This window comes from Solanum verrucosum, unplaced genomic scaffold, assembly GCF_900185275.1.
Source record: "Solanum verrucosum unplaced genomic scaffold, falcon-dt-bn FXZP01000060.1, whole genome shotgun sequence".
Taxonomy (NCBI): Eukaryota; Viridiplantae; Streptophyta; class Magnoliopsida; order Solanales; family Solanaceae; genus Solanum; species Solanum verrucosum.
In genome coordinates, this window is record NW_026020129.1 from 10,617,285 (window position 1) to 10,634,858 (window position 17,574).

At 29.2% G+C, this 17,574-nt stretch overlaps 1 protein-coding gene across 1 annotated transcript; it reads left to right on the forward strand.

Annotated features, from left to right (window-relative positions):
- The first annotated feature begins 1,767 nt into the window (after positions 1-1,767).
- On the forward strand, positions 1,768-5,102 carry LOC125826289 (SUMO-conjugating enzyme UBC9-like). Its single transcript, XM_049505612.1, has 5 exons — positions 1,768-1,861; positions 1,960-2,043; positions 3,752-3,879; positions 4,207-4,311; positions 4,772-5,102. Exons 2-5 carry the CDS (start codon positions 1,974-1,976, stop codon positions 4,913-4,915), a joined length of 447 nt encoding a protein of 148 aa, XP_049361569.1. The 5' UTR covers positions 1,768-1,861; positions 1,960-1,973; the 3' UTR covers positions 4,916-5,102.
- The last annotated feature ends 12,472 nt before the right edge of the window (positions 5,103-17,574 follow it).

Sequence of the window (17,574 nt, forward strand, 5' to 3'; positions counted from 1 at the left end):
GATATAAATTCTATGATCAAACAAACATTTGAAGATAAATATTCAGAATTTGATTCAAAATTTATAATAAGATGCTAGCTAAGTTTGTGCTTATTATTAGGGAAAATACATAATTATCCCATTGAACTTATACCAGTTTTTGAAGTAGACAAATAAAGTTTGTGTGAGTCCTATTATCCCATGAAATTATTTTAAAGTAGCATAGAAACCTCCTTTTTCGGTCATTCCCAGGTGTAATAAGGCAAGTGCAAATCACGCACCAACCCTAATCTACCACATGTCATTCACTATTTAACTTTTAATTCTTTTCATTTTTGCCTTTAATTTTCTATTATATTTCCTTTTCTTTTCTTTTTTGATTTTTTTCTCTTTTAATTTTCTACTTTGCCTCTGATTTCTCAAATTTGTTTTTTGAATTCCACCACCACAAATCATAGTGACAACACTCTATCATTGCACTACTTAATCACTACTACATCATGACAAATAATCAAATATGAAAATTAGAAGTTCTATCAAACCAAAATTTAAATCATCATCTTCATCCTAAATTGCCTTCTTTATTTATTAGCATCACCATTTTCGATCTTTAAATTTTAGGAAAGAGAAAACTACTTGGTTAAGTTTTGAAAAAGAAGAAGATAGAATCTAATAATATCGCATTTTAAAATACAAAATTTGAGAAACATTGGTGATTTTTAATTTTTGGCTTGTTTGGAAAAGCTTCTTAAAAGGCTTTTAATGGTGATTTGGGGAAGCTGAATCTAATTTATTAATTAAAAAAATCAAATTAAAAATGCCACATGGTATTTTAATACTGGTTTGGGATTGTAATACTATTCTTTCACGCGCCCAATTTTCGTGAGAACACAATTGCAGTAGAAATGGCTGAAAAAGATGTATTTATCGTGAATATAAATAGTTTCGTGGGGTAATAGGACCCCCCGCAAACTTTAGGTGTCTACTTCAAAAAAGGGTACAAATTTAATGGGGTAATTATGTATTTTCTCTTATTATTAATTTAAGCTGAGCTATTTAAATACATAACTAGTTAATCATAAAATCAATAATTTAACAATATTTTTCAAGACTCAACACTAGTCAACTATCTAATTATTTAAGCTAGACAAGCTCAATTGTTGTTGTAATTTTATATACATATTTTTATTATAAATAAACAAACAACTAAACACATCATATTATCACAAACTCACTTTACTACTCATCGCTTTAACCATAAAAGAATTAATCCTTTTATTTTATGTGTGTTGTGTTAAATGGTCAAGAAAAATGGACAAATAGTTCCCACTAGCTAAATTAGTTTTAATTTGGAAGAATAGTTGTTAAACTTTTTACCTTATATTCAACGCTTATGTTAAATCAATAATACAAAATATATTTTGCGCACATTAAAAATGGAACCATTCCTTCCTCTAATTTTTTTCATTTTCAAACTCGAACTTAAAGCTTTTAATCAAAAATACAAAATAATTATTTTTCAGACCATAACCTTTCAGAGTAAATATTGAGCATAATTTATAAATGTGATCCTATAACAATTCGCATAGATAATTTGACGCGTGTTTACTTGATTGAAAATTATATTAACAATTTTTTATTATTTCAAAAAAACAACAGAAAATTTGGATGTATTTGCCACATGTTAAAGAAAGAAAGAAAGGAATCTAAGTGCCAAATATTGAAACCAATAGGGGCGTAACTGAAATTTGTGCAACAAAAATACCAAAAGCCATTTTTTTATATATATATATAAATAACTGTTCTCAGTTCAAAGCAAAAACTCTTTTCACTTCTCAGAATCGGAAAAAAAATTCGGAAACTTTGTAGGAGGATCTCTCAGGTAAATTCATCATCTTCTTCGATCAGTTCTGATTATTTTATCTGATGTTTTGGTGTTAATTTTTTTGAATTTTTTGTTGTTAATTTTTTTTTCTCTAGGGATTTAGTCGGCGATGGCGTCCAAGCGGATTCTGAAAGAGCTCAAGGATCTGCAGAAAGATCCTCCTACTTCTTGCAGTGCTGGTGATTTTCTAGAACCTTCATGAACTTCTGTTTTTTCAAAAATACTTGATATAGTTTGTGTTTCTTCATTTTGCTTGTGAAATTTAGTTGATTTTTGCTTAGATTTAGCATTTTAGCAGCTCGATGATGTGATCGCACGTTTTTTCTGTTTTTGTGTTAAAATTTCTAGAAACTTCGTTTATTTGGGTTAAAAGTTTCTAGAAACTTCCTGTTCTTAGTTTGAAGTTTAGTTTTATCTTCATTTGATATAGCTTGTGTTTTTTCATTTTTCATGCGAAGTTAGTTGATTTTTGCTTTGATTTGTTATTTTAGCAGCTCGATGAAGTGATTGCGGAATTTTTATCTGCTAATTGTTTTTTTCCTTTTTGATTTTGTTGTATTGGGTGAGAAATAGTCAAGTTCTGTAGGTTGTTCTGCATGATTTTGATTGTGCTGAAAATGAGAGAATTTAGGTTAAGGTGTCTAGATGAACAGATTAGGAACACAAGTTAAACTTGAAATCAGCTTGTTTTTAATTATGGAACTTGGTGGATAATGGGAAACCTCTGGCAGTCTCTACCCTTTTCCACTTGGGGCGTGTTTGGTATGAAGGAAAATGATTTTCTGGAGAAAAAAAATTCAGCAAAATTAGTGAGTTTTACTTATTCTTGTGTTCGATACATGAGCAAAGTAATATTATTCGAAAAGCATTTGTATATAAATAGGAGGTGGAGGTGAGGTATTGGGGATGGGGGCTACAAAAGGGGAGGTGAAGATGAGTTGTGTAGGTGGGCAGGGAGATCACAATCAATGTGGAATGCCACTTGTGGAACTTGTTTTCCTTACTTTTACTAGGGAAGTCATTTTCCTCAATTTAGGAACTTGTATTCCTAGAAAATGTTTTTAATATAGTTTGGCCAACCGAACATGGAAAAATTGGAAAACATTATGTTTTCCTCCATACTGAACAGACCCTTGATCATTAGACTCAGTTTAGTAGGATCAAAATATTGACGTGGTCCTACCACTGATCCCTACCTTTGCCATTTGGACTAAAGCTTTGGGCCCTTGATTACCAACTTTGTGTTCAAAGGGAATGTAAATTGTGGTATTTTGACCTGGGTTTTTGCTGCTGATTATATTCAGATTGAGAAAATAGGTAGAGTGAATTATGATACAAGCTTGTGACTGTGTGGATAGTCGAGGGTTGAAGTTATATGATATGGTCAGAGGTGGATCCAGGATTTTAAGTTTTTGGGTTCCTACATTGATCTCAAGTTAATATGATCTTTTGGTGTTTGAATTAGTTCTTTATCCTAAAAAACTATAGTCCTTGAACATTTCCGTTTGTTAGAAAGATTAGGAAGAGTCGGAAAAGAAACATATATTTTGGTTTGGTAAAGGCTAAAAATTTCACGAGACAAGGTTCTAAAACTTGGAAATGACCCGCATAGGTTAGAAGTGCCTGCCTCTTCCCAAGCTTACCATCTCCATACTCATGCTTGAGACTTGTTTGTAGTCTGCATCTGGAAAGTGGATCTCTGATTTTTCTCAAAAAAAGTGGATCTCTGATTCTGTGTGCTTTTATCTATGTGCCTTTTCTTAGGCAAGCTAATGTAAATATCGCTGTATTAAGCCTAAATCCCCAAATATTATGTGAAAAATTGCCCAAGGTCTGCATTTGGAGATTTCTGATTGTTATGTTCTTGCCTCCTATTGTTTATATTAGGCCCAGTTGGCGAAGATATGTTCCACTGGCAAGCAACAATTATGGGTCCACCTGACTGTCCCTACACCGGTGGACTGTTTCTCATTACCATTCATTTTCCACCTGATTATCCATTTAAGCCACCCAAGGTATTTTACCTACAGCATGAAATGTACACAATTTTTAATGACTTGCTTGATAGGTTCCTACTTATAGTAAATTGTGCAGAGATTCTCTTGCAGACCCAGAGGTGCAATCATTTTCTTGCTTGTAACTTTGCGTTATCATTGCGTAACAAATATATTTGTACATTATTAAATTTTACTAGGGAGAGAACTGCTTTTTAAAAACATAAAAAAGGGAAGCTGGGTCCTTTGGAGAATGTTGTGTTCTATGATGCGTCTGTAGTTCTTATTCTTCTTTTACACACTTTTTCCTGGACAAAAATCCACGACTAATACAAGATAAATGTGCAGGTTGCTTTTAGGACAAAGGTTTTCCACCCGAACATCAACAGCAATGGTAGTATTTGCCTTGACATTCTGAAGGAGCAGTGGAGCCCAGCTCTTACTATCTCCAAGGTGAGGTTCATTTCCTGTATTCGTGCTCATGCTGATTTTATCTTTTGATTTTTCTTCTTATTTACGTCCCCCAAGAGTTCTGAGGTCTAAAACCATCCCTGTTTGGATAGAGTGCTCACATTAGTTATCATATGTATATCGATGATCGACTATCTGGACTTTAACACATCAATTATCTTGTTCTCGTTCTAGGTTAAACATAAGTGATTCAAACGTAAGAGATTGAAATATATTCACCTAATACACTGCTTTTACTTTGTAGTTTTTTATGGAACATCTTTGATATTTTGAGATTGAAGTTGTGTGAGAACCAGCACCTTAGTCTTTCCCTTTCCTAATTCTAATAAAAAATGACTACCTCGTTCCTAATGAAGCTCTTTCATCAGTTGAAAATGGTTACTGTTCCTTGTATCATAATATCTTTTAAGCATAATCGATTGATCAAGTCCGTTCCTTGCAGGTGTTGCTGTCCATCTGTTCTCTGCTAACAGACCCTAATCCTGATGACCCTTTGGTGCCGGAGATTGCTCATATGTACAAGACTGATCGAAACAAGTATGAAACAACTGCTCGGAGCTGGACCCAAAAGTACGCCATGGGTTAGTCGTTGTTGCGATGCATCTATAGAGGGTCTCCTTTCCCTCTGTGTTTTTGGGCATTATCAGTAATGTGTTTAGATATGAAGTGTTTCTTATGGCTTTAATCAGTTCAAGGGGAACGGTTGTGTTTTTGTCTCTTGAAACACAAAACTTTGCCTTTTGGTTTGTAAAATCCAACGGTTATGCTACTCTATCGATAGGTCAAAATAAAGCAGTTTGACCATTTTTTATTTAGTGTTCGGTAAGTAAGTAAAAAAATTTCCCAAGAGTATTATGTGGGGAATGAGGTGGCTGAGGGTGGCATGGTCAAGGGATTTGGGGGCATTGGGTGCGTGGATAAGGAGACGATGAACTTGAAATGTCATTAATGAAATTTGCTTGCCTCATCTTTTTTTAGGAAATCACTTTTAAGTAGGTTCTTTTTTCTAAAGAAAATGTTTTAAAGAATAATTTGGCCAACCAAACACGAGAAATTAGAAAATATTTTCCAACGTACCCAACACACCCGTAAATCGAGTGAACTGAATAAGTTTGCTGTCTCTGCATCCCCTCCACCATCAAGGATTCTACAGTAGTAATAGTTTTTGCCTTTTATCCTGAATTAATCCAGCACAGTATAAAAGTGTCCATTGATCAATTTTCAGTTTTGGATTTATCGAAAAATAATCTCCCTACCTCATAAAGATAGGAATAAAATTTGCGTACACCTTTGATATGTTCTTGTTGATCACTTTTCGGCAGTCTTTAAGAAGTAGCCACTGTCATGAAGGGCCTAATTGCAAGCCCAAGCATCTCTTATGGGTCAGCCCATCTCAGTTGTAAAACTAAAAAATCATTTCCTTTCCTTTTATTTCTTAACTTCTTTTCTTCTTCTTTTTTTAGGGAAAAATTATCCAAACTTTATATCATTTGAACATATCTAAATGATCTCAATTGGTGATCAAGAAGGCTCATGTCCTAGGGTAGAAATGTATATTGTCAATTGTTCTTAGGAGTAGTGGTTTGAGCTTTGGTTATAGTTTGTGACAATAAGGGATAGTGTTAGTATGGACCATGACATGACTTTTCAAAGTAGAAAAATATCTTAGCGGCGGCTAAAAAGGTAACTTCTAGATTTACATGAATTATAAGTAGCTTTTGGATTACGTCGATTCAAGTGATTGAGCTTACGTTGTAGCTTGTAGCAGCAAGGGCTTGTGTTAGTTGAAAAATATACTCAGAGGTGATTATAAAAGGTAACTTACAGATTCATGACCCAAAAAACTACACTATAATAAAAATAACTTTTAACGATAATACTATATAAATAAAGAGTGCTAAAGTCTTTATCGATATTAGTTAATTGTCATTGGATGTAATGTTGTTATAGTTTTAGTAACATTTACACAGAGTTCTAAAAGAACATATTTAGCAGCAACTAAGCTACTGTTGTTAACTAATTTAGATCTATCAAAGTGATTAAACTTACGTCGTAGTTTATGGTAACAATGGCTTGTGTTGGTATGGACCATAACTTCTATAAATAGAAAATATAACCGGGGGCGACTATAAAGGTAACTTATAAATTCATCCGAACCAATAATATAATACTTTTGGATCAATAATATACTTTTACTTTCCTCTTCATTTCCATTAATACTATTTAGTTCATCAACCAAATATAATAAATGAAATATAGAGCATTGAATATGTAGAAAATATATGTTGGTTAGTGTAATTTATAACAAGAAAATATATTTTGCATAAATGCATTTGAAGTTTTCTGCAAAAGTAGTTTTATATTTAATGCAAGAAAGTAAACACACTAGAGAGTTATGAAAACTAAAAGAATTAGGTATTGCTCTACCATACTCATTTATGAGCAATATATACAAATCAATGAATTGAACTAATTCCAAAGAAAAATAGTACAATAACATCATGACTTTACCACTACTAGATTTTCTATTCTTTGTTCTTTTATATTTATCAAAGAATTAATAAAATGAGATATAGTATATCAATCTCGTTTTGTATACGTAATATGTCTATTGATCGTTTAAATTATTTTTTTAGAAAGAAAGAGATTATTGAGAAGCTTACTCTCAGTCAGGCTCAAAGTAAAAAAGGTTAGTAGGATGTAATATTTCTTGGAAAAATCCTTTTGGTCGGAATGGTAAAATAACATATTTCACACTATGTTATTTACCTTTTTGAATATTTTTGTCATTTTAACTTTAATACTTTTTAATTAGAAAATAGAAAAAAGATCAGTTTATTTTAAAATAAATAGGATATTATAGACTTTTTAAATTTCTGACCAAATTTTCTGACCATTTAACATTACTCATATTTCTTCTTTATTGTATTTGCCATATTCAAAACCTCAATAATGATAAACCCAACATTCAAGTCAACTTAAATGCAATAAATCCCAATACCAGAGTTTCTCCCTTATGGTTAGTTAAGATCAATAATAATTCATAAATACACCAAAAGAGACAAAAACAAATACACCCACCGTTTTATATTATTTGATCCTTATTGATTTGACGTATGGTTAAAGGAGACTTTTAGATGTGCTTTATTGCTGCACTTATAATCTTGTTAATAATGTTTTAAACTTTTAAATTTGACTACTACCCTACATAATTATCTAATATTATAGGTAGTACGAAAAAAAGTACTAAAAAATCTCTCTTGATTTTCTACAAATGAACAAGTAAAATAAAACATTTTTTGTATAGGAGCTAAGTAAAATGAAACGGAAGAAGTACCATTTATCTAAATTTGGTTGGCAAAGTTACAAATGTAACGTAATGAAATTCATACAAATTTATTTGTTCATTATAATTTCTCAACAAAGGACATTCAGTTAAAATCTTGCGAAAATGTAGCTCTATCTCTGGACCCAAATCCAAATAATTGGTAGAATATTCGAAAAAGAAACGAGCTGACTCGAACATGCAAGCTAACTCAAAGACCGTTACTATAAAAAGGAAGTACTATACTTGGAAGGAATTAAACTCAGAAATAAGTTCAATCCACCAAAAATAGAATCTTGGTTCTTACTACTTCAACACACACAATATATATATATATAAATATGGAAATAAATATACGTTTGTTGTATATTTATGAACCAAAAAACCATTATTATAAAGATCACCAATTCTATTTATATATTTCTGCAGTAAATGTAGAATTAATGACAGCGTAAAAAAAGGAGTCAAAATTCAAAGAATTTAATTAATTTAATAAATTGGATTTCTTTGATCTTTCTCATAAAAAGAAAGTGGGATTAAAGTAAATAAAGAGCTGTTTGTATCTTCTTTTAATTATTGGCTTTATGTATATTGGACACTGTGAACCTTGTCTTTTATTGTGGAATATTCAGCCCTTTTCCCATTCATTAATTAAAATCTTTTTTTTATTTAAAATATAACAATTACTAAGTACTTATAAGATACAATAATAATAATTATAATAATGACAATAACAACATACTCAATATAATTTCACAAATTGAATAGATTATACATAACTTTATCTCAATCTTACGAAGATAAATAAATTATTTTTGAAAGACCTTCGACTCAAATTAATTATATATCACAAAGTCGAAAAAAAGGAACAACAACAATAAAATTAAACTGTAATTTCAGCATAAAACATGTCACGTGCAGACCCTATTGAAGAGCAGAAAACAATTAATTAAAAAAAATGTATTTTAATTCAGGCAAAGTATAGTCGTGCACACGAGTGATATGTTACATTATTATTGTAATTAAACTTCTCTAGTTTAATCATAACTAATATTAAACCCTCTATAGTTTAATCACTATACATTAATGCTAATCTCCTTTAGTTTATTCCTTAATAATGTACTTAGATATTGTCTCTATTATAACTAAAACAGCTTTAAAGAATCACAACCTATTCAACCAAAAATAAAATAAAAATTACAACCTGACAATCCACCTAATGTAGACCAAATTTAAACTAGTGGATGAAAAATACAATATAGATATGGTTTATTTATTTTATATTGTTTTTTTTTAAAATATATATTTTTGTAACCTTTTGAATAATTTCTCGTCGAAATCGCAAACAACCTCTCTACTCCATAAACATAGAAATAATATTTATATACATTTTTATCATTTTTACACATAATTTTATGGAATTATACTAATTTTGTTATTGTTGTTATTCATTGGTAATAATATTTAAATATGATTGATTGAACTTTTAAAAAAAATTAACGTTAAACTTATATATGAGTCTGAATATAATATTTCTTGATACTTTGCTTGATTCTTATGAAGTATATATTTATATTTCGTGTCGAAAATTATGAATACATATGAATCATAGTAAAAAGGTTACATCTTCCCTCCTATTTATGATTCAAACCAGACGTTAATATAACTAATAAATAACGAATTTAATTGAACTTAATATTTTTGTTACTATGTTTCAACAAATATTTAAATTTTGACCTCACATTTTCACAAGTATAATATACTCAATCTCAAAAAAATTGAAAGTTAATTTATTAAGTTTAATTTCTGGATCCGCCACTATTATTAGTCCATAACTCCATATGCTAGTTGAGTTCCCCACATGGATGCTTAGCCATTGCTGACTTGGAATTCCTTGATCCTCATTTTAAAAACCTTATAGTAATTAACATCAACCTTAATAATTCCTTAATCACTCTTAAGCTTGTCTACTCTTTCATTAATCCTTTGATTCTAAGATTTTATTAAGACAATCAAATTGCCCTTTGGGGTACCTTATTAATTGTACTATAAATTGTCCTTTTGATTAATAATATGTGTTGGCATAGATAATTTTTCCCTTTTTTATTTACTTTGAGTTGTCTACTTCAATTCATTTTAGACAAATAGTAGTGATGACTCATATTCTCTTTTAATTATTGTTATTAATTTAATAAATAATTAAAGTGAGGACCAAAAGAATATCTGCAGTTTGTAAGAAGTAAAAGTGAACTTTAAGTTAACAAATTTAGACAGAATTAATGCTACAAAAAAACTATAGTCAACCTTAGTTTAATTTGATATGGTTTCATAATGGAGCAAAAATTAAAATATTTAAAAACATTTATTAAAAAAATACCTACATATATATCTAGCAATATAGGCATACATTCCAAGAGTGTTTCAAGTATCTTAATGTCCCCTACCTAAAGCTATATTTCACATTTTAATTTTAATTACACTTATATTAATTAGTCATCATATTATAATATGCATAAAATAATAAATTAAATATATTTTGTTTGGTTGAAAAATAAGCAATTGCCACATTTATTCACGGCAAATATAAAAAAATTAAATTGACTAGGAGGTAGGTTGAGACCAGAGTACTAAGCTAAAACAAATTAAAGTCCCATGAATCTAGCCTTTTGTGAAGAAAAAAATTGAAAAAGAAAACTATTTTTATAAAGGTAGAATAAAATATTATTTTTTCAAAAAATATTTGTTCTTTTAAAAAGAAAAGAATATCTCTATACTTTTTTGGTAACCCTTTCCACATGATATGTTTAATATAAAAAAAAATTAAAAACATTTTGATACATTTACGTATTTTTACTTTAAGATCATAATATTTAATATTATTACTTTCTTAAATTCATGTCAAGTTAAACCAGAATAACTTGAAAGTTGAAACTAACAGTAAATTTCTGTTAGATACGATCATACGAATAATTAGCGACCAAATTCGTAACTAATTTTATTTTTTTTGTAGTGCCATTTTAATTAGCGACCAAATTCGTAACTAATCCAAAAGGACTAAACTCCTAACTAGCTTAATTGTATTTTTTAAACGAAAAATAAAATAAAGTCAAAATTTCAAACAGAAACGTCATGCTTCATGCTTATGTAGACTAATTTACATTAAAGAAAATAGATTCCTCAATTAGATTAACTTGATTATTTTTAGCTACTACTAATATGTAATTAACTAAAATATTGTAGAACATAGTGTTGTTACATGTTTAAGTAAGATTTTAGACTTTTCACTTTATTTTATAAAAAATATCATATGATAAGAAAAAATGTATGAATGTTCCTTCATTAAATATATTTAAGAAAATATTATTCACTTGAGCAATAGCGGAATAGTTCATTAATTCGATACAAAATATAAAAATGTATTACTACTCCTTTGTTTTATCCCTTAAATTATATTACTCGATCATTATTATATGGTGTGATGAGATAGGTAAAAATCTTTTTGTCCTTAATTAAAATTTGAAGTACAAAATAAAATAGTTTGGTTGAATTTCACCCATGATCATAATACGGAGTTAGAAATCAATTTACGAATTTGGTTGATCCAATAAACTTTCAACTCAAATAACGTGCAACCGTGTAGAAGCTAAGTTCAAAAATCATAAACTTCAAATATTTGCTCCGTCTACGTAAATATGTGAAGAAAAAACATATTTAAGAAAAGTTTATTATTACTTAAATTTCCAAGCCATTCATGACGGTGACACGTCGACGTCACATGGTAGTACACGTTTCATCTATCTAACGGAGGAGCACAAACGGTGCCGGTAACGGAAGTATTAATGTGTCAATGTGGAAGCAGGTGGGCCCATTTACTCCAAATTAGTCAAGTTGTTCACTTTCACTTGTCACGTTTAATATTAAGTTAATTCAACTAGTATTTGAAACTTAATTAAATTAGATTAATTTGATATTGTAAGCCTTTCACTTAGATATTTAAAAAGAGCAACTTTCACATATAGCAAACATAAAAGTCATATTTGTATGTTATAGATATAGTTTGCATAATTGCGCTCCATAGCAAACATAAATATGTATATTTCGTTATACATATACAAAAGAATGCAATTGTATAATCGATTTCGATATATATATACAAAAGATCATTTGTATAATATGTATTTGTATAAAGCAAGAAAGAGAGAAAGACAAAAGAAAATTGGGCAGGGAAAGATCGTATTTGTATAATCATAAGTATATAGGACGAAAATATATGCATTTGTATTTGTATAAACAACTTTCTCTCGCTTTATACAAATACAAACGCAATGTATACATTTGTGTTTGTATAAAGTGAGAGAGGCAAGTGAGAGTGGCGATCGAGACCTGGGAGAGGAGAGAGAGGAGAACGAAAATATATGTATATATACAATTTTATCACTTTATACAAACACAAACACATTTTATACATTTGTGGTTGTATAAAAGTGAGATAGGCGAGGGAGACTGTCCAGCGAGAATGAGAATGGCGATCGAGATTCACCAGGAAAGAGGCGAAATAACAACAGTGCTATCAGCTATGGATACAATTAAATCAAACTATGATTATAACATTTAATTTGAATTAATAGTTTGCTATTATATACAATTTTCCCATTTAAAAACTATACATAAATAGAGTTGTAATCTTTCTCAAATTAATTTAAATAATCGTAATAAATAAAAGTGAATTAGCAAATAAATAATGTCCGTCCATAAATTATATTGGACTTTCGAGACATAGCCCGTACGGTCCGGTTATTCTTCCTATGTGCCTTTTCTCACCTAAATTTATTTACTCTATTAAATGTTTTTTCTTTACCAATATAATTATGGAATAAATTAAAATGTTAATGAAATAACAATGATCATGAAATTAGATTCGTTGTGCGAGAGTCCTTTTTCATGTAATTATCAAATTATTATGATCGAATTACGTCTAATTTGTATAATTAATTATTTGCAGATCGATCTACAAATGTATTATTATGTTTACGAGCAAATTCATAGTTTGAATCAACGTCACACACTTTTGTTTGAGTTGAAGGTGACTTATATGACTATAACCATTAGACTAGTTAATCTTAACAAGCAAATGTTATGTTCAATTATGATTCTAATTAAATTATTTTAAATTTAGCATGCAAGTCTCGACTTAGACAGGATGTTGACATTAATCATCTGATATTATTTTGACTGTTCAGCTAATTACAACAACTATCAGACAATTATACTCTAAATATTCTTAATCTTTGCTACTAAATATCATTCCTAATCCTAACACGTCACAAGCCTTTATATATATGTCCAAATACTATGTATCCAAGGATGAAACACGAGGTAGTTCATTTCATTTTTAGGTAAATACAAAATTTCCGTAAATAACATTATAGCATACCAGACAAAAGCAAATGACATTGTTATTTGTTAGTAGTGCTATGATAATAGACTCAAAAGTTTCACTAAAAATGTTTAAAGTATAATAAAGAAAACGTATGAAGAAGTCAAGAGAATTCAACATCTATTATATATTACATGAAATTACTAACTTTTAGCTTGTATATTAGTCGATCTACTATAATAGTCTTAGGAAACTCCTACCTATTGAGCTAGTTTTCGATATTCGAGTTAGGCCCAAAATGTATTACTTATGATGGTATTAGAATACAAACTCATGATCTCAATTCTTGATTTATCTAATGTTGGACCAGTGGTGGAGCTAGAAATTTCAAGGTGTCCACGTGCTAAAGTAAGTCTGCTCTTGTTAAAAAGTTAAAAAAAGAGTTGGCACTATAGTTAGATTCAAACACAAGAACACTTTAAATTTGCATGTCTTTGCTCTTTCAAGGCGCCTGAAATCACTGGACTATATCATATTGTTGTGTCAAAGATGTCCAGAATATGTTATATAACCACTTTGTTTAGCATTTTACTTGTATATACAATATAATTTTCCGATAAAGGGTGTCCAATTAAACTGCCTGACATCAGTGTAGCTACGCCCCTACGTTGGACCCACATATCATTTTGTCAATGCTCCAATTGACAGGTCTGGGTATGCATGGAGAGAGAATATAGATTTTAAATTCTAGAAAAATAACTCAATTATTAGTTTTTGAATAAATTATTTACAAATTTAAGCATAAACTATTGAGTACTAGTGAATTCGTAAGAAGAACTGTAGCTCCGATTATGAAAGTCAAATAGCAGTAGAATGTAGTTCGTAGTGCTTGAGTAGTAGCCTGCACGACGGCAAAAAAAAAATCAAATCGAAGAGGAAAACACACGTACACGCATGCAAAAAATAATATATATAATGATATTCATGAAAATCTAGAGGCATCACGTGATTTCACTATTTCAGCCCCATACTTCATAAACTCTAACAGTATAATATAGAATTAACAAATGCAAGAAGAACAAGATCATATCATATAGATCAAATATCATTACGGTGGAATAATCAGTATTTTTTTATTTTAAATAAAACAATTGAGATCGAGTTCTGCGTATAAAGTTACCTTTGTCAAGGAACCATATCTTTCTATCTCCATTGTAGGACTTTCTGTCATGCACAAATATATATATTTAGTCAAGTCTCAGTACACATCAAGAAAAAAATAATCACAAATTGAGAAACTTAAACCATGCATATACCAAAAGTCATTGACTTAGCTTGTACGTACCATCAAATAAATTTGGAAGCTTTAACTTGGAACTTTGCCCCCATCAGATATTTCAAAAGAATTGAAAGGATACAAATTAACAGCAAGTACGTAGTTCATATATATACTTACATGCAAAAATATCAGAATCAACATCGAGATGTTAACTTTAATCAAATATCTCAAATTTTGAGTTTTGAAACGAAGAACCTTAGTATATTTATCTCATAAGTGATCCTTCCCATACGAATATGTATTAATTAGTCGAGCCAGTGAACTTCTAATACGTATCAAATTGTTACATCGAAAGATAAAATTATACGGAACTCCAAAGCTTTTCGAGAAGTTTAATTATGTGATAGAAGAAGTAAAAGCACTATTAGAGATAAATATAAATGGTAAGGGCACAAAATAAATAAATGAAAAACAAGTAATATTGGTAGTTGTAGGGGTACTTAATTTGTTAAACTATATATTATTACTACTAAAATTTAAAAAAATGAATAAAAGTAGGTATCTAAATTCTAAGTAAGTTGAAGCACTAAACCTCATATATAGAAGATCCAAGTTTTGTCTTCTAATTACTTAGGTCCCTGCATGGAATAATTATTTTCAACTTTCATTATATTAATTAATATTGTAATTTTGGCCTGTTTATCTGTCGAATAATAATGTAGAAAATAAAATTTGGAATGAATTGTCGATTGTCTTATTTCATGTCCTTTTGAACGTATTGCAAACAATTTAATACTTATTTAACACGAAAGAAATAAATAGAAAAAATATATATATAAGCATGCAGACAAGTAACTGAGACACATAAATTAAAACGAAGGAAGGAACACCAATTTAATTTTGGAGTCAAATTGTTCTTTTTTCGTGACTATAATTTTAAAATATTTTATATTGATTTTTATTTGTATAATATACGTGTTATAATATTCAGAACTGGATGTAACATTGTTATACATGAGTTGGGGTTCATTTGAATTCAGTATTTTCGATGCAAAATATAAATTTAGGTGTAAAACTCAACTAAAGTTGAAGTATATATAGTTAAATTGATAAAATTAAAAATATACTTAGTCCAAAATAAAATTTTAAAAAATTAAAGTTGAAATCCATATAATTTTAATTTTTGATCCGTTATATATATGCTGATAAAAATTCTACTTCAAAAACATTTATCTAAGTGTTCCCAAACATGTCTTTGTTTTTTTCTTCTTCCCAATAATTAATAGGTTCATAATTCAATTATATTTAGCATAAATCAAGGTACTAATCTGGAACTTGATGCATAATCTTGACTTCTTAGAACCTAATTAGAAACAACTATAATTCTGTCTCCAATTAAAAATGATTAATTTATTTCGTAGCTCGAAGTAACAAACTAGGTACTCCACTTGCTATCTTGGGGTTGATGAATTTTGTTTGTTGTTTTGTGTAATTTATTATCACCACTTGCAAATAATTATCAATTAAAAATTTAATATTCAATGGTCGATATCTATATTGAACTCGACTAATTTAAATTTATGTATTGCAAGACTTATTTCTGAGAGTGACGCTCCTAAAAGAAATTTTTCATATTTCAAAATTTCAACATGAATTCTCGATTAAAAATAGAGGAATCTCAATTATTCCGTCACAGTCTAAATTAAACTCTTTTCGAGATTTGATAAATCAAAACAAATATCAATGTAAATTTTAACGAGAAACTTTCTTAAGAGATTATTTTGTCGATTCTAATGTTTCTTAATTGTTTGTCTTTTTGTGATTGGCCTCATGCACGTTGAAATTTTTGTTTAGTCCAAGATATAAGAAAACCACAACTAGCTCTTATTTTGTCTTTGTGCTAATCCATATACCCTTCTTTTCCACTTATAATTAAAAAATTAATCAACACTAAAAAATATTAAGCAATTTTAAAGAACTCTTTTAAGTCTTCTCACACAGACACACATTTTATGATTCAAATGCTTCACTTTCTTTTTTTGAGTTTTCCCAAAATATTCTTCACTTTTCTTAAATGAATAAGCTTTTATTTATATTACTATAGTATATATACATAAAAAGTTACTCTTTTTTACTAACTACAACTTTGTCCTCTATTATATTCTTAGTAGTATTAAATAAGTTCACATATTTTCCAACAAAACACTACAAAAAAAAAAACTCTTTATACTGTACTCTTTGCTCAATATATTAATTCCAGAGTTTTAATTTTAATTAAGTTATATATACACACAATTATTATAATTTTGAATTCTTTTATTTTCCACTCGATGTCTAATATAAACATCAGAACACGACTAAATATAGGAAAATCTCACATGCATTGCCAAGAGGGGGTGGGCAGGGTAAACACTTTCTAACAAAGAAAAGTTCATATTTAGGACTTGAACACGAAATTCCTACTTAAGAATGAAAGAGTATTTATTATCATCCTCGTTTGTATCAATATAAGAATTTTTTACACCATCAAATCATATTTCTTATTTTTAAAATTACAATTTTTACTACATTTTAAAGAAACTTGACTTACCAATCGATTAATATCTAAAGTGATCAACTGATCATATTGTAAAAAAAATAAAAAATCATATGCTAACGATATATATAACTTAAACTAAGTTTTCTAACCCCAAGATATTATTAGTGATATGAGTGTCTTTGTACTTGTTATTCATTTACTAATCATCTTAAGTCGTTATTAAATACTATTGTTTCTCATAAACGTCCTTAAAATTGTTGGTTCTCCAACCAGCCACCGACCCCCACCACCCACAACTCAAAACCTAAATAAAACAAAGGAAAAAAAACGAACAGTTTTTAGTGGCGTAGTCAGAATTTGAAAATTGTAGCTAGACTCGTGATTCAGTTCTTTTAAGTGGTTAATTTCTAAATTAAAAATTTATACATAATTAATAAATTCATCGTACTATCAATATAACTTTTGATTAGAATTACTGAATTCGATTAATCCATAAACTATACTCTAGCTCCGCGTACTAATATGGAGATGACGTGTCATAACTAGACATGTGAAAATTTTACCTCCCAACTAATTGACAATTTACACGTAGTTTAGGTTTTTTAATATGACAAGAGATTAGTCTTGTTAGTAAAGTTCAGCGATCATATGGAACATTAACCCTAACATATTCAATAACTTAAAGATGGGGATCTGAAAAAAATAAAATACGTACGTAAACTTTA

Excerpts from the sequence above, each read along its gene's own strand:
- LOC125826289 (XM_049505612.1), top strand. The coding sequence starts at position 1,974 with ATGGCGTCCAAGCGGATTCTGAAAGAGCTCAAGGATCTGCAGAAAGAT. Across the intron at positions 2,044-3,751 it reads TCCTACTTCTTGCAGTGCTG|GCCCAGTTGGCGAAGATATG; the intron begins GTGATTTTCTAG and ends TGTTTATATTAG. Across the intron at positions 4,312-4,771 it reads CAGCTCTTACTATCTCCAAG|GTGTTGCTGTCCATCTGTTC; the intron begins GTGAGGTTCATT and ends CGTTCCTTGCAG.